This window comes from Mus caroli, unplaced genomic scaffold, assembly GCF_978045245.1.
Source record: "Mus caroli unplaced genomic scaffold, Mus_caroli_1 scaffold_7, whole genome shotgun sequence".
Lineage (NCBI taxonomy): Eukaryota > Metazoa > Chordata > Mammalia > Rodentia > Muridae > Mus > Mus caroli.
This window is the reverse complement of record NW_028227262.1, coordinates 62782345-62809282: the sequence shown is the minus strand read 5'-3', so window position 1 is coordinate 62809282 and position 26938 is coordinate 62782345. Positions and strand designations below refer to the sequence as shown.

Below are 26938 nucleotides of genomic sequence, written 5' to 3'. Positions count from 1 at the left end.
TCCAAAAAACCAAAAAAAAAAAAAAAAAAAAAAAAGAATGCTAAGGTCAGGCCTTGCTTGTTTTCCAGGCCTTTACTCCCAGTACTCAGGAGGCAGAGGCAGGCAGATCCGCTGTGAGAATGTGGTGTTCGTGTGTGCTGTGAGTCTCTGTGTATAGGTGGTGAGTGTTTGTGTGTGTGTTTCTCTCTGTGTGTGTGTCTGTGTGGTGTGTAAGTCTCTTTGTGTGTATGTATGTGGTGTATATATGCTAAGTCTGTGTGTATATATGGTGTGTCTGTGTGTGTGTCTATTATGTGTATGTGACATGTTAGTTTTCTATATCTCTGTGTGTATGTGGTGTATAAATCTTTGTGTCCGTGTATGTGGTGTGTGTGTGAGAGAGAGACTGAGAGACAGAGAGAGAGAATATGTATGTAGTGCTGTAAGTCTGTGTGGTGGGGAGAGCCTGTGTGTATGTGAGCCGAACTTTAGCCTGGGACAAGGTGACCCCTGCTGCTGGGCTGGGAGAGCCATGAATAGCAACTCCCCTCCCCCAGAAGGTGGGGCTCAGTGGGAAGAGTTAGAGATGTGAAGATTGCTGTAAGCTTCCCACCCTGCCCCAGGGCCAACCAGATGCTTTCATAAAATTAAAACAATTCTCTTTGCTGGTACAATTAAGGACTGTGGAGGTAGAGGCAGGAAGACCAAGGTTCAAGGGCAGCTTTTGCTACGTAGGGAGTTCAAGTCCAGTCTTGAACTAAAATAAAAGCAGAACAATGAAAAACCGACTTTCCACATAAGCAAGCAAGCAAGCTTGCAGACAGGATTACACTGTCGGTTAAGCTCGGGACTCTAACAATGCCTTAGCGTATGTGTGTAGTTTGTGTGCTTAGGGACCCTTGAAGGCCAGAAGAGGGCATTGGATCTCCAAGGCGTTACAGGCCTTGTGTGCCTCCTGGCCTGGCTGCTAGGAACAGAATGCAGGGCCTCTCTCTGGTAGACCAGTAAGCCCTCTTAACCAGCGAGCCACTTCTGCAGCTAAACATGTGACCTTTTCAAAGTCTAGTCATAAAAAGCTCACGGCACAGCTACACTTTTTTCTCTCTTTTGCAGCTTATAAAAAGTATGGAACACTCATGGCTTCTCTGGAGCAGGCATGAGGTTCGTCTCTGTATGGATACAGAGATACAGCTCTAGCACGTGGTTTGCCAAGGCCAGCACACAATTGCATTTTTCTAACATGGCTGGGTGTGACTACAGGTGGCTTTCTGAAAAAATAGCTTCAGGCTGGGAGGAGTTTGGACTGAGCACAGCTCAGGTGTGGCTGGGAGGAGGGGACTTGACCAGGAGACACAACCAGCCAAGAGCGCTTTAAAAAAAAAATTTTTTTTTTTTTTTTTGAGACCAAGCTTTGGTATGTAGGTCAGTCTGGCCTTGAATTCTTCCTGCCTCAGCTTCCGGAGTTCTGGGATTACAGGGACCACGCCCAGTCAGAGAAACCTGTTTACTGGGAACTCACTTCTAAACATAGTTTCTTTTGTTTTGTTTTGTTTTTCTCTGTGTAGCCCTGGCTGTCCTGGAACTCACTCTGTTGACCAGGCTGACCTCAAACTCAGAAATCTGGCTGCCTCTGCCTCCCAAAAGCTGTGATTGAAAGCGTGCACCACCACCACCCGGCCTTTTTTTAAAAAAAAAGAATTATTTATTTTATGTATGTGAGCACACTGTAGCTGTCTTCAGACACCCCAGAAGAGGGCATCGGATCCCAATATGGATGGTTGTGAGCCACCATGTGATTGTTGGGAATCAAACCCAGGACCTCTTAAAGAGCAATCAGTAAACCGGGGGTGGTGGCGCTCGCCTCTAATCCCAGCACTCGGGAGGCAGAGGCAGGCGGATTTCTGAGTTCGAGGCCAGCCTGGTCTACAAAGTGAGTTCCAGGACAGCCAGGGTTCTACAGAGAAACCCTGTCTCGGAAAAAAAAAACAAAAAACAAACAATTATCCTCTGAAGGCAGGTGTGGTAGTGCATGCTCTTAGTCCCAGCCCCTGGGAGGCAGGAAGGTGAGGATTTCTATGAATTCAAGGCTAGCCTGACCTACATAGGTTTGGGATGGGGGTGAGGTGGGGGAGGGGAGAAGGAAAAGAAAACAATCAAGTTGTCCCCTCACCTCCATGTGCATGTCATGCCTCACACACTCACGCACACACCAGCACACACATAACAAAAACAAACAAAATGTATAGGATACAATAAACAAAAGGGAAGTCTGAAGGCACAACAAACAGCCTTTTATAATCATAATAGCTGCAGTTTTTACAAGGTTTGCCACTGGCCAGGTGTTGATTCAGTAACTTGTCCTCGGTCAGAAGGTTGGTCAGAGAGCTAGTCTGTTGATTGTAGAATTCCCATTATTCATTGTGAGGCCAGGATGCCTCCTTGGTACCAAAGACCCTCAAGTTTATCTGGGACAGCAATATGTAACCCGATTCAATGCTAACAGCCAGTGCAAGCACACAGCAACTCAAATTCAAAACCACCGGTTGCAGGGCTAGGATGTGGTCAGTTGGTAAGGTTCTTGCCTAACATTTTCAAGGCTCTGGGGTTCAAGCCTAACACAGAGTGGGCTAGGCATTGAGAAAAGAGATCAGGCCGGGCGGGGTGGCGCACGCCTTTAATCTCAGCACTCTGGAGGCAGAGGCAGGCGGATTTCTGAGTTCGAGGCCAGCCTGGTCTACAAAGTGAGTGCCAGGACAGCCAGGGCTACACAGAGAAACCCTGTCTCGAAACAACCCCCCCCAAAAAAAAAAGAGAGCCTGTCTCAAAACAAACAAGGAGGAAATGGAGGCCTGAATATCTAGAGTTCAAGGTCATCCCCAGCATCTTAGTGATTTGGAGTTCAACGTAGGGTACAGGAGACTCTTTCTCAAAACCAAAACCAAACCAAACCAAAACAACCCCCCACAGCCCCTCAAATCCCAAGCTGAATCTGGCTAGTGCCAGCTCTCTCACTTCTACTCTTCTCCCTGGCATTGACAGAAGGCTTGTGTGTCAGAAGTCGGCCTGGTGTCAGGAGGCAGAGCAGAGATGGGGGCCACAAAGGCAGCATTATATTCCAAGGCAGCCAGAGAATGGTGGATATTATCTCCTGCTGTCTTCTGACTTGGAAGACTGAGCCCTAGAAGGAAGGAGCAACTTGTCCAAGGTCACTGGAAGTAGATGTCAGAGCCAGGGCCTGAGCTTGGGATCCCTCATTGGAGCCAGGATTCTAAGCAGAGTGCAGAGTCCTTAGCAGAGCCAGGATCCTCAATGGAGTTCAGAGTCATTAGTAGAGTCGGGAGTCCTTGCAGATGTGGAAGCGCAGAGGCAGGAGTCCTAGAAGCCCAGGCAGGTGTTGACAGAGCACTCACCCATAATCAATCATATCTCTATGCAAGGATGCCCAGAAGGATACTAGGGAACTGTAGGGAGGGCTGAAGGGACCCGCCGTGACAGTCACTTTGACAGCAAATGAGGGGAACAGTTGTAAAGGAAGATTGGGGAGGGGTATCTTCTTTTCTTCTTAGTCCAGGCTGGACCCCATGAGTTTTCTCTTGCATGGGTAAGGATGAAATTTACTTTAAGTAGGGGAAGAATAGAATCTGGTTTAAAGCTTCGGAGGTGTGGGATAGGGTTGTAGAGTTGGTAGAGTGTTTAGCTCATACATAGCAAGGAAGCCCTAGGCTCCATTCCCAAGCCTCCTCTGTCAAACCAGATGTGCTGAGTGCCTACAGTGCCAGGACTGAGGATGTAGAAGCTGGAGATCAGAAGGTATAGAGTGTGGTTCTCAGCCTTCCTAATACTGTGCCACTTTAACACCATTCCTCATGTTGTGGTGACCCCCAACCATAAAATTATTTTGTTGCTACTTCATAACTGTAAGTTGCTATGGTTATGAATTGAATGTAAATATCTGATAGACAAGGTAATTGCTATAGTATCACCAAAGGGGTCGGGACCCAAAGGTTGAGAACCCCTGTTCTGGGTCCTCCTATGTATCAAGTTTGAGGGTGGCTTGGGTTACATGAGACTCTGTCCCCCAAACCAATGATTTTTAGTATGTCCCTTCAATGGTCAGATAAAGAGAGCCGAAGACTCAGTATGGAAGGCACCTCTCCTGTGACAGCCTGTTCCTCTGTCTGCCTTCCTGTCTTGCTGGCAGGAGATGCAAGCACAAAGGAGATACTGGACAGTATGTGGTGTGTCACTCCAGAGATCCAAGAGTGTTGCGGTGAGGTTGCTTCAATTCAGAGGCCTCGAGCTATCTGCGCATAATGCTAGCTCTAGGGAGTCACGGAGAGTCAGTGGCCGTCCTAAGGATGAGCCTGAGGGTTGTGACTGAGGGTAGTGACTCAGTGTCCACACTGGGGCTGGCAAAGGTCATGCATGAAGCAGAAGTAGTCAGGGATGAATGTGACGGGGCCAAGTGAGAGAGGGGACTATGGTCTGCAGGGAGATGGACCTCCTAAACCTGTCTTAGTTAGGGCTTCTATTGCTGCAAGGAAACACCATGGCCAAAAAGCAAGTTGGGGAGGGAAAGGGTTCATTTGGTTTGCGCTTCCAGGTCGTAGTCCATCATTGGAGGAAGTCAGAACAGGAACTCAAACAGGGCAGGAGCCTGGAACCAGGGGCTCATGCAGAGGCCAGGAGGTAAGTGGCTTACAGGCTTGTTTCTCATGGCTTGCTCAGCCTGCTTTCTTATAGACACAGGACCACCAGTCCAGAGATGGCACCGCCCATCATGGGCTGGACCCTCCCTCTCCAATCTCAATGGAGACTCCTTCCTCTCTAATGATTCTAGTTTGTCTCAAGTAGACACACAAAGCCAGACAGTACAAAACCCATGACACAACTCCTCTGGCCATGACACAACAGGTATCTGTCACCCTGTCCAGGTTCCACTGTGTCATGGTTGTAGTCTAACAGCTGATGAGCATTATAAGAAACAGTGCAGGCTGGAGAGATAGCTCAATGGTGAAGGAAATACATACCCTGTTTTATTTTATTATTTTTTTTGGTTGTTTTTTTTTTTTTTGGTTTTTCGAGACAGGGTTTCTCTGTGTAGTCCTGGCTGTCCTGGAACTCACTCTGTAGACCAGGCTGGCCTCGAACTCAGAAATCCGCCTGCCTCTGCCTCCCAAGGGCTGGGATTAAAGGCGTGCGCCACCACGCCCGGCTGGTTGTTTTTTTTTAACACTTTAATAATTTATCTTTATTTTATGTGCAGGTGTTTTGCCTGAACGTGTGTCGGTGTGGGGGCATCAGATATTGGAGTTACAGACAGTTGTGAGCTGCCATGTGAATGCTGGGAATTGAACCCAGGTCCTCTGGATGAGCAACTAGTATTCTTAATTACTGAGCCATCATTTCTCCAGCCCCAGTGTTCTGTTCTTAGTTCAATTCCCAGCACCCACACCAGGCAGCTCCCAACTGCCTCTAACTCCAGCTCCTGGTGAACTGATCTGAAACATCCCTCTGCCCTTCTCTTATACACACACGCACAGCCGGGCGTGGTGGCGCACGCCTTTAATCCCAGCACTCGGGAGGCAGAGGCAGGCGGATTTCTGAGTTCGAGGCCAGCCTGGTCTACAAAGTGAGTTCCAGGACAGCCAACGCTACACAGAGAAACCCTGTCTCGAAAAAACAAAAAACAAACAAAAAAAAAGAAGTAAAAACAAAAAAATACACACACGCACACACACACACACACTCGCACACACACACACGCGCACACACACATACACACACTCACACACACACTTGAGGTTAAAAAACAAAAAGCAAAGAAAATAGTTAAAAACAAAACAAAAAACCCTAGGGGCACAAGTTTTTAGTCCCAGCACAGAAGAGTGGGCCACTCATTCCTGAAATTTCCAAACAAAACAACCCTGCAGCTGCAGTGGGGACTTGCTGAGTTGCTCTAAGTGAAGAAACAGAGGAAGGGAGCTCTGAAGTGGAAGTCTCCAAAGGAGTGGGGACAGAGGAAGTTCAAGTCCCATGGTCAAACTGTTTAACATTCCTGCCCAGACACCTTCTGTACCCTGCCTCCTCCGTACCTTATACATTCTGCTTCTTCTTCTTCTTTTTTTTTTTTCCTGAGACAGGGTTTCTCTGTGTAGCCCTGGCTGTCCTGGAACTCACTCTGTAGACCAGGTTGGCCTCAAACTCAGAAATTTGCCTGCCTCTGCCTCCCAAGTGCTGGGATTAAAGGCGTGGGCCACCAAGCCGAGCATTCCTTTCAATAGCAACAAAGTAGCCAGGTCTGGTAGCACAAACCTATAATCCCAGCCATTCAGAGGCAGTCAGATAGATCACAAATTCAAGGCCAACCTGGGCAACATAGTGGAACTATCTTAAAGGGTAAATTATTTAAAACATTTAAAAAAAGAGTGGCTATCTTCAAACACACCAGAAGATGGCATCGGATCCCATTACAGATGGTTGTGAGTCACCATGTGGTTGCCAGAATTGAACTCAGGACCTATTGGAAGAGCAGTCAGTGCTCTTAACTGATGAGCTATCTCTCCAGCCCTATTCAAGCCATTCTTAGTAAACAAATTTCTTTTCTTCTTTTGAGTCAGAGCCTGACTTTGTATTCCTGGCTGGCCTAGAGCTTGCTATGTAGATCAAGCTGGCCTTGAACTAAGAGATCTGCCTGCCTCTGCTTCCTCAGTGCTGGGATTAAATGGGTATGAGACACTAAACCCGCCACAAACAAAATAAAAGGAGGGCTGGGAATGTGGTTTAGTGGCTGAGTCCTGGACTTGAGTACTTGAGGTGTTTAATACCTAGTGATATGTGTGTGTGTGTGTGTGTGTGTGTGTGTGTGTGTGAATACCAGCTAGGTGTGGCCACTCATTCCTGGGATTCCAGTGCTTCAAGTTACAGGCTGACTCAAGGCCAGCCTAGGCTCCTTAGTCAGACCATCACAGAGAGCCCCTAGCCTTTCCCCTGATGCGTTTCGCATTCCACCCAGTTTCCATGCTTTCTGTGATGGCGTCTGACTATCTGAGTGGCCTCCATCTGTCTAGCTTCCTCTGCTCTCAGGCCTGCTTCTGATGTTCCCCATCACTGGTCTGAACCTTTGCTCTCCAAGCATGCACATTCCTTTGAAATGTCTGCCCTGCCTTTAGCTTGCTCATTAAAATGACAGCATGGTGGGGAGGGGAGAAAAGTAGGGTGGTGGTGGTGGAGGGGAGGTGGGCAGCAGAGGTGTGTGACCAAAAACCTTAGGATTTAGATTAATTTACTTTTAAAAAAGATTTAAAGTGTGTGTGTACAAGGGAGAAAGAGAGAGAGAGAGAGAGACTGAGAGACTACTTGTTCAGTTCAGGTGCCTGCTGAGGTCAGAAGAGGAAGAGGAGGTGGATGGAGTTATAGGTGGTTGTCAGTCTGATGTAGGAGCTGGGCATAACAACCATGTCCTCTGGAAGAGCAGAAAACACTCTTAACCACTGAGCTGCTGAGTGTGGTGGGGTTTGCCTTTAATCCCAACACTCTATGTAGCAACAAAACCAAACCAAAAGCCCAAACGAACAAAAACTACAACAACCCAGGGAACTAAATCTCCAGCCCTTCAATTTACTATTTATTTATTTTAGACAGGATCTTACTAGTATAGTCATGGCTGGCCTTGATATAGAGACCAGGCTGGCCTTAAATTTAGAGATTTGTTTGCCTCTGCCACCTGAGTGCTGGATTAAAGGCACGTGCCACCACCATGCCTGACTCAATTTACTTTTTTTTTGAGACAGGTTTCTCTGTGTAGCCTTGGCTGTCCTGGAACTCACTTTGTAGACCAGGCTGGCCTCGAACTCAGAAATCCGCCTGCCTCTGTCTCCCGAGTGCTGGGATTAAAGGCGTGTGTCACCACGCCCGGCTTCAATTTACTTTTTTATTCAGCAGTGATGGGAACTGAAATTCCTCCCAGTCTGCCTCTCAATTTCTCTCTTCTTTCTCTCCTCCCCTCTCCCCAATCCCATCTCTTTCCAGGGTTTCTCTGTATATTGCCAGCAGTCCTAGAACTACCTCTGCCCACCAGCCTGCCCTTGAACTCAGAGATCAGTATGCCTCTGCCTCCCAAATACTGGGATTAAAATCGCTTTGTTTTCCATAACCCTGGTTTGGTGACTCTCAGGATTCCCAGGTGTGGATCTGGGCCTCTTGGGGCCATCTCCTGAGTGCTGGGATTACAGGGTGCTCTGCCGGTGCCGGTGCCGGAACCTGGGAATTCTCAAAGCTGGGCAAGCACGCGGTCAACTGAGCTCCAGCACCAGTCCTCTTTCTTTTCAATGTGTGTGTGTTTGTAAAGAGGAGTATGGACACTGTACCAGCGGCCACACAACCAAATAAAATGTCTTTCTTTCCCCCAGCAACTGTTAACTAACTGCCTAGATAATCCTCAGGGACCCCGTGGCACTCCCTTTACTTTTCTAAGAGGATCTCTTGTAGCCCAAGTTGGCTTTGCACCTTCTGTGGCAGAGGATGTCCTTGAACTGCTCCTGTATCCACTGGCGTGCTAAGATCAAAAGCATGAACCATTAGACCTGGCTAAAAGTTGTACCAAACCTCTTCATAGGTGTAGGGGTGGGAAGGTAAGGGATTTCTTTAGAGATGAGGTCTTGTTATGTAGCCCTAGGTAGCCTGGAACCCAATTTGTAGCGCAGGCTAGCCTTGAACTCACAGAAATCTGCTTGCCTCTGCCTCCTGAGTGCCTGGATTTATGGCTTGTCCAAATGCCTCACTGTTTTGTTTTGTTTTGTTTTTCCGTCCTGTTTGGTTGGTTTAATGGTTTAAGAGGGGGGGGGGGTGTCTCAATATACAGGTTGGTCTTCAAACTTGAGAACTTCTTGTCTCTGCCTCCTGATGGGCTATGCCATCATATCTGGTTTTATTATTTTTTTAAAAGTCTGATGCCAGGCAGTGTGATGCACGTCTTTAATCCCAGCACTTGGGAGGCAGAGGCAGGACAGCCTGATCTGTAGAGTGAGTTCCAGGACAGCCCGGGCTACACAGAGAAACCCTGTCTCAAAAAAAAAAAAAACCCACAAAAAAACAAAAAGACAAAACAAAACAAATTCTGTCTTCAGCAACTGCCCCTCCGTCAGCCTAGAGACTCTGACTTTTCTCAGTGGCACTGTGTAGTGAACTATCCTCCTGCTTCAATGATTCCTTTCCAAGTATGTATTGTATAGTGTTGGGTGCTGAACTGAATGCAGGGCCTTGTGTATACCACACAACTGCTATACCTCTAAACTACTTGTGAGGCCTGCTGTGCCAGGTAGTGATGGACAGGTGAAGAGACACCAGCACCCAATGCTACTAAGCCCCTCACCAAAATGGTGCCTCCCCTTGGTCTCTATTTACCTGCTAGCTGTGACATCCTTTCATTTCTAGTTACTGGTGGAATATTTCTGCCTGTGTACAAATCTGTCCCCAAGCCGGGGCTACACTGTTCTACTATGTCTATCTTCATGGTCCCCAGTGTGTATCCTGGGTGATGCAGCTTCTCAGCCTGTAGTAGAACCTCCTTCCTTGGATGGCTTTAGTGGCTGCTCCTGCCTTTCTCCAAGGTGGGAGCCATCCTATGCTTAGCTGCCCAGATTATCCCACAATTACTAGGCATGTGGTGAGGAGGGCTTGCCTGAGTGTGGGTGCTTGTTAATACAGGTGAGCTGCTTCCCTCTCCCAGGGACTCCAGCCACTCGAGCTTATCTGGCCGTGTTTGAGGACTCAAGTTTGTTGTCCACTGGCCCTGATGAATGCTCAAATTTCTAGAAGACACTGTACTAGGTCCTCACTGGCCTCATGTCCCCTCAGGCAAATATAAGTACGTATCTTTTTTTTTTTTTTTTTTTTTTAAGACAGGGCCTAACGATCTCTAAACTCACACTCTGTAAGCCTGGCTGGCTTCAAATTTTTATAATTTTTTATAATAAAAATATACTTTTTGAGACAGGGTCTATGTAGCCCTGGCTGGTCTGGAACTCACAACATAGGGGCCTCAAACTCAAGAGCTCAGCTTGCTGAGTGCTGGGAATTATACACACCCTTGGCTAGAAAGTCATGTTTGTCCCTATCTTTTAGTCTGTATATTCTAGGCAACACCTAGAAGTAGGCCCTCTGCAATCTAGTTTATTGCGTTCTAAAACTTTTTGTCCCAAGTTTGGGAAGTGTGTTCCTCCTGTAAGACCTTCAGTATTCAGTGCTTTGCTTAAGGCCACGAGGCAGAACCAAGTCTGTTTGATAACCTGGGCTCCTCAGCAACATAGCAGTGAATGTAAATCTCATTACCAATGAACCTCAGAAAGAGGCCTGCATTCCAACCCTCAACTCCCGTTCTGCAGAGAAGTATCAACAAACGTTTATTGTGGACAACCCCACCCCCCACCAGGGATTCCTTTGCCTGGGTTTGAACTGCCCCCTCTGGCACCTAATTGTCTATTGTTTTACTGTTTGTTGGGTCGAGTGCTGCTTGTCAACACTTTTTGCCCTTATGTCCAGCCCAGACTCAGCTGATGGACACTTGGTTCCTAGGCATTGCCACAGCTGTTCTCAAGCTCAAGAAAAACTCAAGAGATCTAATGGGTGTTAAAGATGCAGTTTTCTGGTTCAGTGTGTAGTGGGACTCAGGAATCCGTATTTGAACACCCTGGATTGGTCTACATTCCTGGGAGGACTGTCCCACTTAGGCAGGATTATTCCCTGCAGTAATTACTATTGCACACAGCTGAGGAAAATCACAAAAATACCCCTTTGTTTCCGGGCACCTCGCTTGACAGGTGTAACCTTCTGATGGGCTACTTGCCACAGGTGCATGGCTCCCTCCCCACGTGGTCCTTCTGTTGGGGTCAGCCCAGACTCAAGGCCCTCCAATTCCCCCCCACATCCTGCAGCTGTGGCCCTCCTTTCCCCCCTTGTGCTTCCCCTTCCTCCTAGTCCCTGCCCCCACCCCCACAAGCCTTCCCACAGATTATTTTATTGTTCCTGGCCAAGTTTGCCCCGCGGGATGGGGGTAGCGGACAACGGGCTAGACACTCTCCATCCACCCTGTCCTACTGAACGGGCAGTTTTTCCACCTGAGAAAACCCTGTATCTTCCACCAGAGATATGGGCAGCGGCCTCTCTGGAACTAGGTTGGATATGTCACTCCCAGGAAGAGACCCATCTTTTGTAAACATCCCAAAGCAGGCCCAACCTGCCGTTCCTTTGTTGGGGCAGAGGGAGGGGAATCTCAGCGATAAGGCAAGAAAAGCCTGCAGGAACAAGGGCGGCCCACCCTTCTCCCCCTGGCCGCCAAGCACCCCATACTTAAACAGGGAAGGGTAGGGGGAAAGAAAGCAGCAACCGAAGAATTTAAGATAGGAATTCCCAGCTATCAAATACGAAGCATTTTTAACCAATCCATTTTTTTAATTCTTAAATTCTTGACATTACAGAACTAAACTGAAATTTATTAACATTCCACTCTTACATTTCTTATCGACAAACAGAAAATAAAATCCATGAGCCAAAAAACCCAAACGAAACTAAAAAACAGGGAAAAGCTTATAAAACTAAATATGGATCCCAGCATTAACGGCTGAACAGAGAATGTGATTTTTCTTTAAATTCTTAGCGGATGATAAAGTGTAGAAACTGAACACTTACAAATTATTTAAAACCTGGAATTACCGACCAGAAATTACACAGTTGGATCATGGGAAAACAGCAGGAAGGGGGTTACGAGCGAACCTACGCTGTTCTAGCTGCACCCCATCCCCTTCTCAGAGGAAAGCCTGGCATTGATTAGATACTGGGCCAGGCTAATACTGGCAGCCGAACCAGTAATAGTGACCTGCCTTCCAGAAGAGCCTTCCACCGGGTTGGCAATTTTGATCTGGGCCCCGGACATCTGGCGGATCTCATTGATGTTGGCGCCTTGGCGCCCGATTATGCAGCCGATTAAGTTATTTGGAATGGTGAGTTCATGGGTGGTTTGAGTAGATGCATCCAAACTTGCCCAATAGCCTTTCACCTCTGGAGAGCTGGAGTCAATTCCGGCGAATCCCGTCCCGCCGTGCATCATGGCAAAGTGAGACTGTTGTCTTGCCACCTGGTTCAGCTTGGCCAGATCCAGCGGAGAAATGGTGTGTTGTCCTTGAATCGAGTAGGCGTCTAGAGGTGGTCCCTCCAGGTCGTGGGTGGCGTGGGGGTAGCCCGCCGCGTCGCTGCAGCGATCTTGGCCGCCCGCGCAGATGACTGGCGAGCTGGCCGGCATGGGCTGGTACGGGATGGTCATGACTCTCCCTTGCGGAGACTGGGAGAGCGTCTCCAGCATGACCAGGCAGATCTGCTTCACACACTCGGTGACCGACTGCGGCACGCCGGCGATAGTGATAGCCCGCTCGGTCGAGTTGGGCAGCATATCCCCCGCCACCTGGACCTGGGCCCCGGTGCTCTCGCGGATCTCCTTGATCTTGCAGCCGCCCTTGCCGATCAGGGAGCCACACTGGGTGGCGGGCACGACCAGCCGAAGTGTGACCGGGGGCCTGCTGGCCGCCGTACTGTTGGTCATGGAGCTGTTGATATCTTCCTCCAGCTTGTCGATGATCATGGCGAAGGCCTTAAAGATGGCATTGGTAGGCCCAGTCAGCGTGATGATCCTCTCCGGGCAGTTCCCCTCCGAGATGTTGATCCGCGCGCCGCTCTCCTCGCGGATCCTCTTCACCGACTCCCCTTTCTTCCCGATGATGCTGCCTACTTCCTTTCCGTGCATCAGCAGCCGAATGGTGAGAGTCACGTTGAGTCCGCTTTCAGTCACACCGGCGTCCATGGCGAGCGGCGTTCGGGAGTTGGGCTCGTTACGTGGTCAAGTCCTGGGCGGCTGGCGGGGGAGGGGAGGAGTAGGCCCGAACTGCCGGCGCGAGGCGAGCGGGGGGCCGCGGGAGCGGGCGGGCGCGGGCGGGAGGCCGCGGCGGCGTCGCAGGACAGGCGGCGGCGGCGGCGGGGGCGAGCGGGACCGGGAGCGGCGGACGGGCGGGTGGGCGAGGGCGCGGCGGTGGCGACTCCGGCGGCAGCCTCGGCGGTCTGGGCGGGGCGGGAAGCCCGCTTTCAACCCCGCGTACCCTCTGACCCCGGAAGTGCTTTCCGCGCAGGACCCCTAGGAGGAAAAAAAAAAAAAAAAGAGGACCGGCTTTTTTAGGTCACAAGACTGCGCCAGCGCGCGCGATCCTTGAGAAAAATAACCCCGTGGCACCGCCGTCGGGGAGAAAACGGACAACGTGGGCAAAACTGGGGACCGGGCAGAGATTGAGAGGGAGCACGTTTTTGTTAACCCTAGCGGCTCCGGCAGGGGCCTGGGAAAATGTACTAGTTTTGTGCCGGGGACAGATAATTGTTTCCCGCTCCGCCCAAGGATTCGATGGCGGAGCGATACAGGCATACAGGCATCGGCCGGGGCCGCTGCAGGCGGGAGCTAGGCGGCCCCGGGTTGAAAACGTGCGCGGGAGGGGGCCAGGGCGCATGCGCGCCTGCGAGGGGGGGCGCGAGCGGCCCGCAGTGGCTTCCGGGGGGGAGGGGTGGCGAGGCGCGGCCCGGCGGCCGTGCACGCGCTCTGCTGGGCACGTGGGGCCCCTTCGTCCCCGGCGTCCGGGCGCCTGGTCCCAGCCCCCACCTTGGCCTCCGTCCGGCGGCTGCGTCCGCGACGCAGAGAGACTCGAGCGAGAGTCACCCGCCCGGCCGAGGGCCGCTCGGGCTGGTGGCGTTAGGAACGGGGGCCGCTGGAATGGCGTCCATTTACATAATGCTTTGTTTGCACTTGGTCGGCTCCGGTTAGGGAAGCCCTCGGAGGCGCTACCTCCTGCCCTCGTGTTTTATGTCCCACGACAGTTCCCGAGACCTTAGAGGAGCGGTGCGCATTGACGGGGTGCCGGCATGGCCCCCCGCATGTCCGCGCTGGCTCGCCCGCCGCCTGGACCACGCTCTCGGGAGGCGGCCAAGCCTGGGCGCCGCCGCCATCTTGGGAGGTCGCCCTGACCGAGGCCTCCCGCCGGGAAATGGCCCTCGAGACGCTGGAGAGCGCCTTGTGCTTTCTTTGCCGGCTCCTCGTGCCGCCGCCATAGTCAGCCTGGAGGAGGTCGTGTGAAGGAACGTGTTGTTTAATACTTGACCGAAAGGACCAGCGTGGCGTTCCTCACCCCACCCCCACCCCCGGAGCGGGGAGGGCTGGCGGCCATGTTTCCCAACAAAATGGCGACACGTGTCGCCATCGAGAAATTGGGCAGGGTCTGAAAGCTCTAGAACGTGCCTTTCATCAGTCTCAGAATTTCCCATAGGATGAAACAGCTAGAGGTGCTTTTGGAAGAAAGTTAATGCCCTTGTTGGGCCGAAAAATAAATAAAATGCAGGCCGGACACGGGATTTTTTTAAAAACTAAGTAATGGCAGGCAAGTGTGTGCCTGTGCATGTGTGTGTGCGCGCGCGTTGTGTGCACAGTATCTAACCAAGTACCCAAGCATCTAGAGAAATTTTCTAGTTTTTTCTAGACGTTGTACAGGTGGTGCTGTAACTGATTAAAGATTGTTATGGCTAAGAAGCCATAGAATGGCTATGTCTCACTATTCAACTGTCCAGTGATCGTAAAGTTCACAGTTATGTCCACTTTTCCACCTTTATAGTCAAGAGGAACAGATTGTGGTTGTGGGTGTGCCACAGCAGATTCCATTCTAAACATCCCATGCAATATAATTATTTTTAATTGAAAATTCCATGAAGTGGGTATTTATTTCTCTTTTTTTTTCCCCAACAGAGCAAGACAATCCCAGAGAGATGAAGTGACTGACCCAAGGTTACACAGAGTGGAATCTGTATCTTCTGATTTCTCTACTGGTGAGCACCTTTTGCAGATTTTTTTTATTTGAATCAGAGTTTTAGAATTTAATTTTGCTGAGCTGGTTATCAAACATAGGATCTCTAACTTTTTAGCCAAGCCATCTACCACTAAGCCACAGTTGTGTGTGTGTGTTTTTTTTTCAGTGCAGAGTCACTGTGTGGCCCATCTTGTACTGAGCTCTGGGTCCTCCTGTCTCACTTCTCAAACACTGGAATGACAGGATGTGCCACCATTGGCGGGATTTTAGAATTTAAATGTTGAGGGCATGGTAGGAAACACCTTTAATCCCATCACTGGGGAAACAGAAACAGGTAGATCTTTGAGAGTTTGAGGCCAGCTGGGGCTACAAAGTGATACCCTGTTTCACAAAAAGAAAGAAAAGAACTGACTTATGTGAACTTGTCATTTCTAAAGGAGCCACTCAGAACCCCCCTGCACCTGTTTGTATGTTCCGTGCCTTCAGTTATTCCTGGTGTTAGTGACATTTGTTTAGGCTCAAATATTATTTTACAAAGCCTCTGGATGAGGACAGGAAGTGGAAGTGATTCAGGCTTGCCCAAAAGTTCAGTATCTGTTCACCTGGCCTCATCTGAGGCCCCTTTCCCTCCACCTGGCTCCAGGGGAGCAATCGAGCAGTTCCCTAGAGACTTGCCTGCCTTCCTCAGTTGCTTGTGGATGGATTTCTGGTTTCTCCATCCCAGTCCTTTAAGCAGATAAAATAAATTACTTTACCTGACTCCAATCATCCATTTCTCTTTAAATATTGACAGAGCATGGAGGAGTATTAGATAAATCATAACCTGTGGACTCCTCAACTTAATGTAGGTAGTGGACAGCGCAACAAACATACTGGAGTGGCTGTGGCTGTGTGGGTGTCAGGGAGAGAAGAGCTTTTTGATTGAAATTACATTTAGATCATATGTCAAACTTTTCTTTTTTTCTTATATATTTTTAAAAATTTTGTCTTCTTTGGTGTTTGTTTGTTTGTTTGTTTTTTTGAAACAGGGTTTCTCTGTGTAGCCCTGGCTGTCCTGGAACTCACTTTGTAGACCAGGCTGGCTTCGAACTCAGAAAACCGCCTGTCTCTGCCTTCCAAGTTTTTGTTTTGTTTTCATTTTTGTTTTTTGAGACAGGGTTTCTTTGTATAGCCTTGGCGGATTTATTTTATGTATGTGAGTGCACAGTAGCTGTCTTCAGACACATCAGAAGAGGGCATCAGATCTCATTACAGATGGGTGTGAGTCACCATGTGGTTGCTGGGAATTGAACTCAGGACCTCTGGAAGAGCAGCCATCTGTCCTGTCCAGCCGGTGTCAAACTTTTCACATTAAAATTATGTTACCTCTGTCCACAGCTTTAGCAGACACACATCAGCGATGACAATACCAGCATGCAGACCTCAGTGTGTGCCAGGCACTGTCCTGAGCATTGCAAGGTTGTGGAACTCAAGGCTAAGCATAGTGTAAAAAGAGAAATATTATAAGAAATTTAAATGACTCACACATATGTATACACACAGATATATAACAAAACTATCATAAAAGAGAATTGCTACTAGAAATATACTCTAGAAATTTCTGTCCCCTTTTTTTTTTGGTTTTTTGAGACAGGGTTTCTCTGTATAGCTCTGGTTATCCTGAAACTCACTCTGTAGACCAGGCTGGCCTTGAACTCAGAGATCCGCCTGCCTCTGCCTCCTGAGTGCTAGGATTAAAGGCGTGTGCCATCACTGCCTGGCATGCCCATTTCTTTATATTCAAAGAAAACAGGAGCCATCATAAATAATTAAATGCCCATACGCAGGTGATGACAGATGCACATATTTAGTCTTTTCAGAACATGAAATAAATGGTGACATTTACATTTTTCAGACATAAAAGACGAGTATAGGCCATTTGAGTTTGAAAGCTATATCTTAAACCCCTAAACTACATACAGATTTTGGTGGGTGCCTCTTCCTGCATAGTGACTCAGTAGATTAAGGCATTTAAAATATTAGTGCTAAAAAAGTCATGTAATAGAGGCAGGCATGGTGGTATACATCTTTAATCCCAACACTCTGTAGGCAATGGCAGAGGCAAGTGGTTCTCTGAGTTTCAGGCTAGTCTGGTTTACATAGTGAATTCCAGGCCAGCTATGACCTCTGTCTCAAAAGGAAAAGGAAACAAACAAACAAACAAAAAAACAGGTAACAAAAAATAAAATTAGATGTAATCAGGGAGTGTCCTGATTCATAAAATTCTGGTTTTATTAATTTACCAATTTTAAAACTATTACCTGGGGCTGCAGCCTGGCTTAGCAGTTAAGATGCCTCTTTAAAGTGCCTGCTTTTGAATCTTATAACCCAGTGGGTGGCTCACAACTTTCTGTTGACTTCAGTTCTAGGACACTGGGTGCCTTCTTGTAGCCTCAGGAGGAACCAGGCATGTGACACACAGACATTCATTGAAACAAAAACACCAATACACATAAAAAAGTATTTAAAAACCACATGTAATATACAGCTAATTTTTTTTTTGATCCAATTAGGCTTTTCATCCAAGTCTACCTGTTTAAAGTCTTTTCTTTTGCCTGAAATATTTTCTTTTTTCTTTTTCTTTTCTTTTTTTTTTCTAGACAGGATTTCTCTGTGTAGCTCTGACTGTCCTGGAACTCACTCTGTAGACCAGGCTGGCCTCAAACTCAGAAATCTGCCTGCCTCTGCCTCCCAAGTGCTGGCTGAAATATTTTCTAATTTCCTCTTTTAAAAAAAGTTATTTTTAATGTTTTTATTTTATTTGAATGTTTTTGTCTACATGTGGAAGGTGTACCATGTATATGAAGTGCCTACAAGGCTAGAAAAGGACATAGGTCCCCTGGAAGTAGAGTTACAGATGCCTGCGAGCTGCTGTGCTCACAGGTATTAGGAACTGAACTTGAGTCCTTCTGGAAGAGTTGCTATCTCTCCAGTCCCCCTGGTTTTTCTCTTAACTGAAGACCTCTAGGACTTAGTGTCCTTTTTCAGGGAAGCTTTCCCTTTCCCAGGTCTCTCAACGTTCTGCTTGCTCTTCCCTTCTTCCGGAATACTATTCCTTTCCTTTCAGAGGCCCATATTTTGCTGCAAAGTTGTACAGTGATCAGTCAGGTTTTAACGTATGCCCTGCAGGCTACAGGAGGCATGGGTGATCCTATGATTCAGCAAAGAGGGCTCTGGTCTTTAGAGACTGAGGATCTATCTGTCTTACCTCTGGGATTCATTAGCTTGGAGACTTGTATAATCCTACTGTCTGGGCAGCAGTGTTCCCATAACAAAAGGCCAACTAATCTCCAAGTTCTTCTTTAATTTTATCTTGGGTGTGATATTGTTTGATGGTCTTGTTTGTTTATCCTTTTGATAAATCCAGGCATAAGAAATAATGAGCAAATTCTTTATTCCCCTTAGGCCTGCACTCCATGTTCTGAGGAGGAATCCTTGAAGCTACTGAGATAATGGAACAATGGAGTAGATAGTCCATTATAACTCATCTGGGATTCTTCTCATCTTCAAGTGACCACAGGTTGGTTAAGGGGCTTAACAAGGCTGGGAAAGTCAATCAGGCCTAAAGTTTGTAAGTTGAATGGCAGGGTTTATGCTTCATGTTATTAAACTCACTTCACAGAAGAGCTATCTGTGAGTGAGAAAAGACTTGCTGAAAGTTAGACAGTTTGTTAGGGTGTGAAGTAAATCTCTTGACTCCTGTTCCTTTTTTGTTTGTTTGTTTATGCCTGTGGCTATAACTTTGACCATAGAAAAGTATTAAACTCAGAAGGACCTCCCAGCTAATCTATTTTTTTGTCTCAGGACATTTATTTGAATGACCTTAGACCCTTGACTTTGTTGGGTTAAGAGACTTTTGTCCACACTTCTTCTTAAATGTTTGCATCTATGGGTTTGAGAAGGGGTGGAGATGATTCTTCACTCAAGTCCCTGAGGGCGCTGCGTGGGTAGGGACCACAGTCTTCTCTCTCTGATCCAGCAAGTATAGTACAGCTATTTAAATTTGCTAACATGTAGTGTTGTGTTTTGTTCTAAAAACTGTTTCAACTTTTTCTTTTTACCCTTCAGTTTTATCCACCTTTTCTTTTGTTTTTCTTGTTTTCTTTTTTTTTTTTTTTTTTTTTTTTGGTTTTTCGAGACAGGGTTTCTCTGTGTAGCCCTGGCTGTCCTGGAACTCACTCTGTAGACCAGGCTGGCCTTGAACTCAGAAATCCGCCTGCCTCTGCCTCCCAAGTGCTGGGATTAAAGGCGTGTGCCACCACGCCCGGCTTCTTTATTTATTTCTTACTTATTTTTGAGATGGACAGGGTCTCATTATGTAGTTCTGGCTGGCCTGAAACTTGCTATGTAGATCAGACTGGCCTTGAACTCACAGAGCACAGAGATTCATCTGCTTTTGCCTACAGGATGCTGGGATTAAAACCCTGTGCTAATATGTCACATTTACTTTTATTTGTTTGAAGATTTATTTGTAGCTGGGCAGTGATCGTATCCAGCCTTTAATCCTAGCACTTGGAAGGCAGAGGCAAGTGGATCTCTTAGTTTGAGGCCAGCCTGGTCTACAGAGTGAGTTCCGGGACTACAAGAGCTACACAGAGAAACCCTGTCTTAACTACCCACCTGCCCCCCCCTCCAAAAAAAAAAAAACCATCTTTATTTGTATATGTACATGTGTGTGTGTGAATGTATGCTCACATATGTTCCAGTGTTTGCAGAGGCCAAAACAGGCTGTTAGATCTCCTGTAGCTGGAGTTACAGATTTTTTTTTTTTCCCTTTGGTTTTTCGAGACAGGGTTTCTCTGTGTAGCCCTGGCCTGAACTCACTCTATAGACCAGGCTGGCCTCAGAAATCCGCCTGCCTCTGCCTCCCGAGTGCTGGGATTAAAGAGTTACAGATTTTTTTTTTCTTTTTTTTTTTTTTTTTTTTTGGTTTTTCGAGACAGGGTTTCTCTGTATAGCCCTGGCTGTCCTGGAACTCACTTTGTAGACCAGGCTGGCCTCGAACTCAGAAATCCGCCTGCCTCTGCCTCCCGAGTGCTGGGATTAAAGGCGTGCGCCACCACGCCCGGCTAGAGTTACAGATTTTTATGAGCCTCTCACAGTGGGTACTGGATCCAAACTCTTGTCCTCTGATAGAGCAGCAAGTTTTTTTTTTTTTTTTTTAAAGGTGTATTCTTTTTTTTTTTTAATTTATTTTTTTTTTTTGAGACAGGGTTTTTCTGTATAGCTTTGGCTGTCCTGGAACTCACTTTGTAGACCAGGCTGGCCTCGAACTCAGAGTCCACCTGTCTCTGCCTCCCGAGTGCTGGGATTAAAGGCGTGCTCCACCACACCCGGTTTAAAGGTGTATTCTTTTTTTTTTTTTTTTTTGGTGTTTTGGTTTTTCGAGACAGGGTTTCTCTGTATAGCCCTGGCTGTCCTGGAACTCACTTTGTAGACCAGGCTGGCCTCGAACTCAGAAATCTGCCTGCCTCAGCCTCCCAAGTGCTGGGATTATTCTTATTTTATTTTTAAAAATTTTTTTAAAGATGTATTTATTATTATATGTAAGTACACTGTAGCTGTCTTCAGACACTCCAGAAGAGGGCGCCAGATCTCGTTGCGGATGGTTGTGAGCCACCATGTGGTTGCTGGGATTTAAACTCCAGACCTTCAGAAGAGCAGTCGGGTGCTCTTACCCACTGAGCCATCTCACGAGCCCAAAGTTTTATTTTTTTAACTTTAATTATATGTGTATATGTAGATCTGTGTGGGTTTATACACACCAGTACAGTTCCCACAGAGACCAGAAGAATAAGTTGTTGGATGCCCAGGAAGTGAAGTTGCAGGCGATTTTATACTAAGTGATGTTGGTTGCTAGGACTCAAACTCAGGTTCTCTAAGTTACTCACCATCTCTGTATTACCTAAAAACTTAAAAAAATTATTACGTGTGTGTGTGTGTGTGTGTGTGTGTGTATGCCTGTTTGTCTATATGTATACCATATGTGTATGCAGTACTTGGTAGAAGACAGAAGTATGTGTTAGATCTTCTGGAACTGGAGTTGTAGGAGGCTGTGAGCTGCCCATTGTGGGTGCTGGGAACTCAGGTCCTCTATCCTCTATATGAGCCCAAAGTACTCTTTTTTTTTTTTTTTAGATTTATTTATTTATTTTATATATATGTGTACACTGTAGCTGTCTTCAGACACACCAGAAGAGGTCACGCACACAAGTAGAGGGCATCAGATCCCATTACAGATGGTTGTAAGCCACCATGTGGTTGCTGGGAATTGAACTCAGGACCTCTGGAGAGCAGTCAGTGCTCTTAACCTTTGAACCATCTCTCCAGCCCCAAAGTACTCTTAACTACCACTGACCTATTCCTCCCTTCTGTATTTTTTTTACATAGGGTCTCACTGTGTAAACCAGGCTGACTTTGAACTCAGAGATCTGCCTGCCTCTGCCTGTGGAGTGCTGAAATTAAAGTATATGCTACCACATCTGACTAAATAAATAAATAAATGAATGAAATTAATGAGGGCTGAAGAGATGGCTCAAAAGTTAAGCATGCTTGCTGACTGCCCTGTCATCCATGGGCATCTTGCAACTGCCTATAATTCTGTTTCTAGGTCATCTGACACCAATATCGGATGATATCTATGTGCACTAATATACATGTGGTACTTGACCATACACACAGACGTGAATAAAATGATTACAGTAGGGCTGGGGCGTGTAGCTCAGTGGTAGAATCCTGACCTAGTGTGCCAAGGCCCTGGGTTTGATCCCTACCACTCTGCAGCCCACCTACAAATAAAGTACCTGAGAAAGTACAGCTTAGAAACATGTCCTGCCTACATTGCAGGTTGCAGCAGTTTGGCCTCATGTCCGGGTGACCTGTTTTTTGTTAGGAGGTCATATGTTAGTATCATGCAGAGGTTAGCGTGGTTACATTCTTGCTCCAAGTTCTCCCAGTTGGTTATGATGCCCACAGATACCCAACTAGTAAGGTATGTGTATGGGTATGTAGAGGGAACTTAAAGGGAAAGATGAGAATACAATAAAGTAGAAAAGATAGAAAGGAAGGAAGAGAAGGAAAGGAAAATCCTGAAAGAATAAGGCAAAGAAAAGAGAAGACATGATTGGTGAGAGTCATCAGTCTTCTAGCCATGTGCATGGGCACTAAAGACAGGAGCAGGCAGGACCATTTCTAGGTTGGGTTTGGATTTTTTTTTTTTTTTTTTTTTTTATGGTTAGAATGTTTGATTTTTTTCTTCTTTTTTTATTTTTGATTTTTAATATTTTTATTACATATTTTCCTCAATTACATTTCCAATGCTATCCCAAAAGTCCCCCATAGCGCCCCCCACTTCCCTACCCACCCATTCCCATTCTTTTGGCCCTGGCATTCCCCTATATTGGGGCATATAAAGTTTGCAAGTCCAATGGGCCTCTCTTTCCATTGATGGCCGACTAGGCCATCTTTCGATACCTATGCAGCTAGAGACAAGAGCTCCGGGGTTCTGGTTAGTACATCATGTTGTTCCAACAATAGGGTTGCAGATCCCTTTAGCTCCTTGGGTACTTTCTCTAGCTTCTCCATTGGGAGCCCTGTGTGGATTTTTTTTTTTAAGTTGGCTGGCTGTGGTGGTATACACCTTCAATCCCAGCACTCGGGAAACAGAGGCAGGCAGTTCTCTAAGTTTGAGCCTAGCTTGGTCTACACAGTGAGTTCCAGGATAGTCAGGGCTAGAGAAAGGAAACTGTCTCGAAAGACCAAGAGAGAGAGAAGGAGAGAGAGAGAAGGAGAGAGAGAGAGAGAGAGAGAGAGAGAGAGAGAGAGAGAGAGAGAGAGAGAGAGAGAGAGAGTGTAAGAGAGCAAGCAAGTGAGGGAGGGAGAGAGGAAGGGAGGGGGAGCTACTATTTTTATGTGTATGGCTATTTTGCCTGCGTGTATGTCTGGTGCCTGTGGAGGGCAGAAGGCCTTGGGTCGACGCCTGGAACTACAGTTATGAAGATTGTGAGCTGTTATATGGGTGCTGGGAACCCAGATCCTCAGGAAGGGCAGCAGTGCTGTTAACCACTGAGCCACCTCTCCAGCCCTCGAGTTTCTATTTCCCTTAGCAAGTGAGGATTTTTTTTAAAGATTTATTTATTATTATATATAAGTACGCTGTAGCTGACTTCAGAAGCACCAGAAGAGGGAGTCAGATCTCATTACGGGTGGTTGTGAGCCACCATGTGGTTGCTGGGATCTGAACCCAGGATCTTCAGAAAAGCGGTCAGTGCTCTTACCCGCTGAGGCATCTTGCCAGCCCAGATTTTTTTTTCTATCCCCTGGAGAGAAGATTTCTAGGCCAATAATTTTAATACTAGCCTAAATTAACTTGGTTTATGTGGGATGGAGATGTATATCTGTATTTTCAGTACATGGGAGACTGAGGCAGGAGAATAATGAGTTTGAGGCTCGTCTGAGGTATCATGTGACGCCCTATCTCAGAAAAATAAGGGGAAAAATCACAGAAAATATTTTAACTTAAAATTTGTTATATTTTGTCAGTAAATAATCACTGATTGTTTGATGTGCCTTTAATATTGGGATCTAAGAAAGAATAAAGCCAAGTGGTAGTGACACGCCCCTATAATCTAATGGGAAGCTGAGGTGAGGATTCCTGTAAGATCTTTTCTCAAAGCACTTACTACTTATCCTTCCTGTTCCCCACCCCACCCCACTAAAGGAGATTTTTGTCTTTGCTTTTCAATTTTCTTTTTTTATGTATGTGAATATACTGTGGCTATCTTCAGATACACCAGAAGAGGGCATCGGATCCAATACAGATGATTGTGAGCCACCATGTGGTTGCTGGGAATTGAACTCAAGACCTAACTGCTGAGCCATCTCTCTAGCCTCCCTGATTTCCAAATTAATGGTCCAGAGAAGGAAAGAGACCCAGGACAGCATGTTAAGTCTTAGGATATAAAATAACAGAGGGTGCGGTGGGAATGCAGATCAGAGCCTTCCTTTAGCTTTGGGAGGGATCTGATGACATTTGAAGTCCCACCAGTAAAGCGGGTAGTTGGGAGAGTGACATCGGGCAACCGACCAAAGTCAGAGAGAGCACAGTCATCCCAGTCACGGCCATCTCAGGAGGGAATGGAGGAGGTTTGCGTTACTAATTTTCAGTGATTATTTTTCTGCTATTTCAGAAGTATGGGCTATTTATTTACTTATTTGAAGCCAGGTCAAGACCCGGGCTGGCTTCAGACTATCTAATAGAGGATGGTCTTGAACTCCTGATTGTCCTTAACTTCCTGAGTGCTAGGATTATATGCACATATGCCACACCCAATTTACGTGGTTCTGGGATAGAGGCTTTGTGCATATTAGTAGGCACTTCACTAACTGAGCCACGTCTCTAACCCTAGGTTATTAAGTTTAACTGCCCGTGCCTGAGTGTAGAAAGTGAAAGTGTGTGTTTTGGAGAAGTACTTACTAACAAGATAAAAATATCTGAGATGTTTTATTTTGAGACAATGTTTCTTTGTGTAGCTCTGAATGGAGGGGAACTTGACCAGGCTGGCCATGAACTCAGTGATCCACCTCACTCTATCCTGAGTCCTGGGATTGAACGTGTGTACCATCACGCTGAGCTTGCTTTATGAATTGGAGACATGGTCTCAGTGTGTAGTGCAGGCTGACATCACTGTAGCACATGCTGGCCTGGAACATACCATGTAGCCTTTGAGTGCTGGGGTGTAGGTGTTCTCCACCATGTCTCGCTGTTTGTTGCTGTTGTTTTAAGTAAATGAGTCCTTGCCTACCTGTTAATATGTGCACCACATGTGTCTGGTTTCCAAGGTCAGACGGATGATTTCCCTCTAGAACTGGAGTTACAGATGGTGGTAAACTACCATAGTGGTTTGAACCAAAGCCCTGCGTAAGAGCAAGGCTGTTATACTGACTGACTGTCAGGGTTTGGTTTTAAGGAAGAATGTGTATGTAAGCTTAGGTCTTCATATAGTTGGCTAGGATAAAAATTACAAAGAAATTGCTTTTCTTTTTTTTTTTTTTTTTTTTTTTTTTTGGAGACAGTGTTTCTCTGTGTAGCCCAGGCTGTCCTGGAACTCACTCTGTAGAAATCCACCTGCCTCTGCCTCCCGAGTGCTGGGATTAAAGACGTGCGCCACCACAAGAGCAATTTCTGCCCAGTGAGAAATTGCTATTTTATTCAGAACAATAGAGGTATGTTTCACTAGGTAATTTCTCTGATGCCACCTACTAAGCACATGAGTCAAACATTGTCAGCGACTTGTTTTTAGAGACAAACAAACCAGACAAAGCATTAGTGCAACTTTATTCATTGTTAAAATCTATTGTCTCTAGGACTGCAGAGATAACTCACTGTTAAGGGCACTGGCTGGTATCCAGAGGATCTGGGTTCAGTTTTCAGCACCCAGGTGGCACTTAATGGTCTGTAACTCCAGTTCCAGGAGATCTGAAGCCTCTTGCTTCCACTGGCATTGCATGAGTGTGATGTACAGACATACATGGAGGCAAAACACTCATTTGTAACAAAGTAAAATCTAAAAAGAATTCCATTGACCAGATCAGCAATAAAGGGTTGGCTCTTATAGGTGGTGGAGCAGAGGCGCCTTGGTTTCCAGAATATTTGTATATACACAGTGAGTGTAGGGTGTGGAACTCCAGCCTGAATGTGAAATTCTGATTTGTTATGTACTGTACCTGAAACTTGGAAGGACATTTTCCACAGTATTTGTAGTGTACCTACTTCAGACTCTCCAATCACAAGCCAGATGTGACCTTCCTATTTGTGTCAGCACGTCAACTTTTTTTTTTTTTTTTAAAGATTTGTTTATTTATTTTATGTAAGTACACTGTAGCTGCCTTCAGACACACTAGAAGAGGGAGTCAGATCTCATTACGGATGGCTGTGAGCCACCATGTGGTTGCTGGGACTTGAACTCAGGACCTTTGGAAGAGCAGTCGGGTGCTCTTACCTGCTGAGCCATCTCACCAGCCCCCACACGCCAACTTTTATTGTTGTTTTTGAGCTAGACTCTCACTGTAGCACAGGTTGAATTTGTACTCACTGTACTCACTATATTCTTCTTGTCCCAATCCCTTGATTATTATTATTATTATTATTATTATTTTTTTTTTTTTGGTTTTTCAAGACAGGGTTACTCTGTATAGCCTTGGCTATCATGGAACTCATTCTGTAGACCAGGCTGGCTTGATATCTGCCTGCCTCTGCCTCCTGAGTGCCACTACCTCCTGGCCCAGTTCTTTTATTAATCACCTTTCTTTCTTCTTTTTTTGTTCATTTACCTATTGAGACTGAGTTTCACCACACACACACACACACACACACACACACCAGGCTGGCCTCAAACTGTGGATCTTCCTGCTTCTGCTTTCCTAATGCTGGGATTATAGGTGTGAAGTTATGATATTTAAAACACTTTTTCCCTTTGCCTAACTCTGTTCTGTACTCACCCAGGACTTCCTCAGTGGCTTTGTCTTCTTTCATGTCACTTACATCCTGCCATCCTCTCTTGTTTCCCCTATTAGGACCTTTTTAAGAACTTTTTTTTTTTTTTTTTTTTTTTAGCGATCCTATTATTAGGGCTGAAGAGACATCCCAGTAAGCAGAGGCCAAGGGTTTGGATTCCTAGATCAACATACACTCCAGAGGAAGGGGTTGTGGTAGCCATTCTATAATCCAAGGGCAAGGGAGGCAGAGATGGGATCCCCGAGGCAAGCTGGCTAGGTATATGAGCTAAGTTGGACATTAAGAGACCCTGTTCAGTGAGGAAGGCTTTTATTTATTTATTTATTTATTTATTTATTTATTTATTTGAGGCAGGGATCTTGCTGTGCAGTCTTAGTTAGCTTGGAACTCAATACACTGTCTAGACTGGCCTCAAACTTATATACCTCTGTCTCATGAGTGATGGGGATTAAAGGCATGTGCCACTATGCCTGTTGAAGAAATACTTGATGTCACTCTCTGGTCTCCACATTCAAGA

The 26938-nt window shown here is 46.5% G+C and overlaps 1 protein-coding gene and 1 long non-coding RNA gene across 5 annotated transcripts in view; one reads left to right on the top strand and one right to left on the bottom strand.

Moving 5' to 3' along the window:
- Positions 1 to 11409: 11409 nt before the first annotated feature.
- Pcbp1 (poly(rC) binding protein 1) lies at positions 11410 to 13105 on the bottom strand. The gene has a single exon (XM_021164671.3). The coding sequence runs from the start codon at positions 12830 to 12832 to the stop codon at positions 11762 to 11764; it is 1071 nt and encodes a 356-aa protein (XP_021020330.1). The 5' UTR covers positions 12833 to 13105; the 3' UTR covers positions 11410 to 11761.
- A 479-nt stretch (positions 13106 to 13584) lies between these two features.
- The window catches only part of LOC115031344 (uncharacterized), a 54534-nt gene continuing 41180 nt past the window's right edge, over positions 13585 to 26938 (top strand). For 2 of the 4 annotated variants that reach the window (XR_015047602.1, XR_015047603.1), the window contains exons 1-2: positions 13585 to 14886; positions 18312 to 18426. This is a non-coding gene — a long non-coding RNA (uncharacterized LOC115031344). The remainder of the gene's footprint in view (positions 14887 to 18311; positions 18427 to 26938) is intronic. The other 2 variants (XR_015047605.1, XR_015047604.1) reach the window with 2 other exon arrangements.

What these genes read in the sequence shown, in the direction of transcription:
- Pcbp1 (XM_021164671.3), bottom strand. Translation starts at nt 12,832, where the DNA reads ATGGACGCCGGTGTGACTGAAAGCGGACTCAACGTGACTCTCACCATT.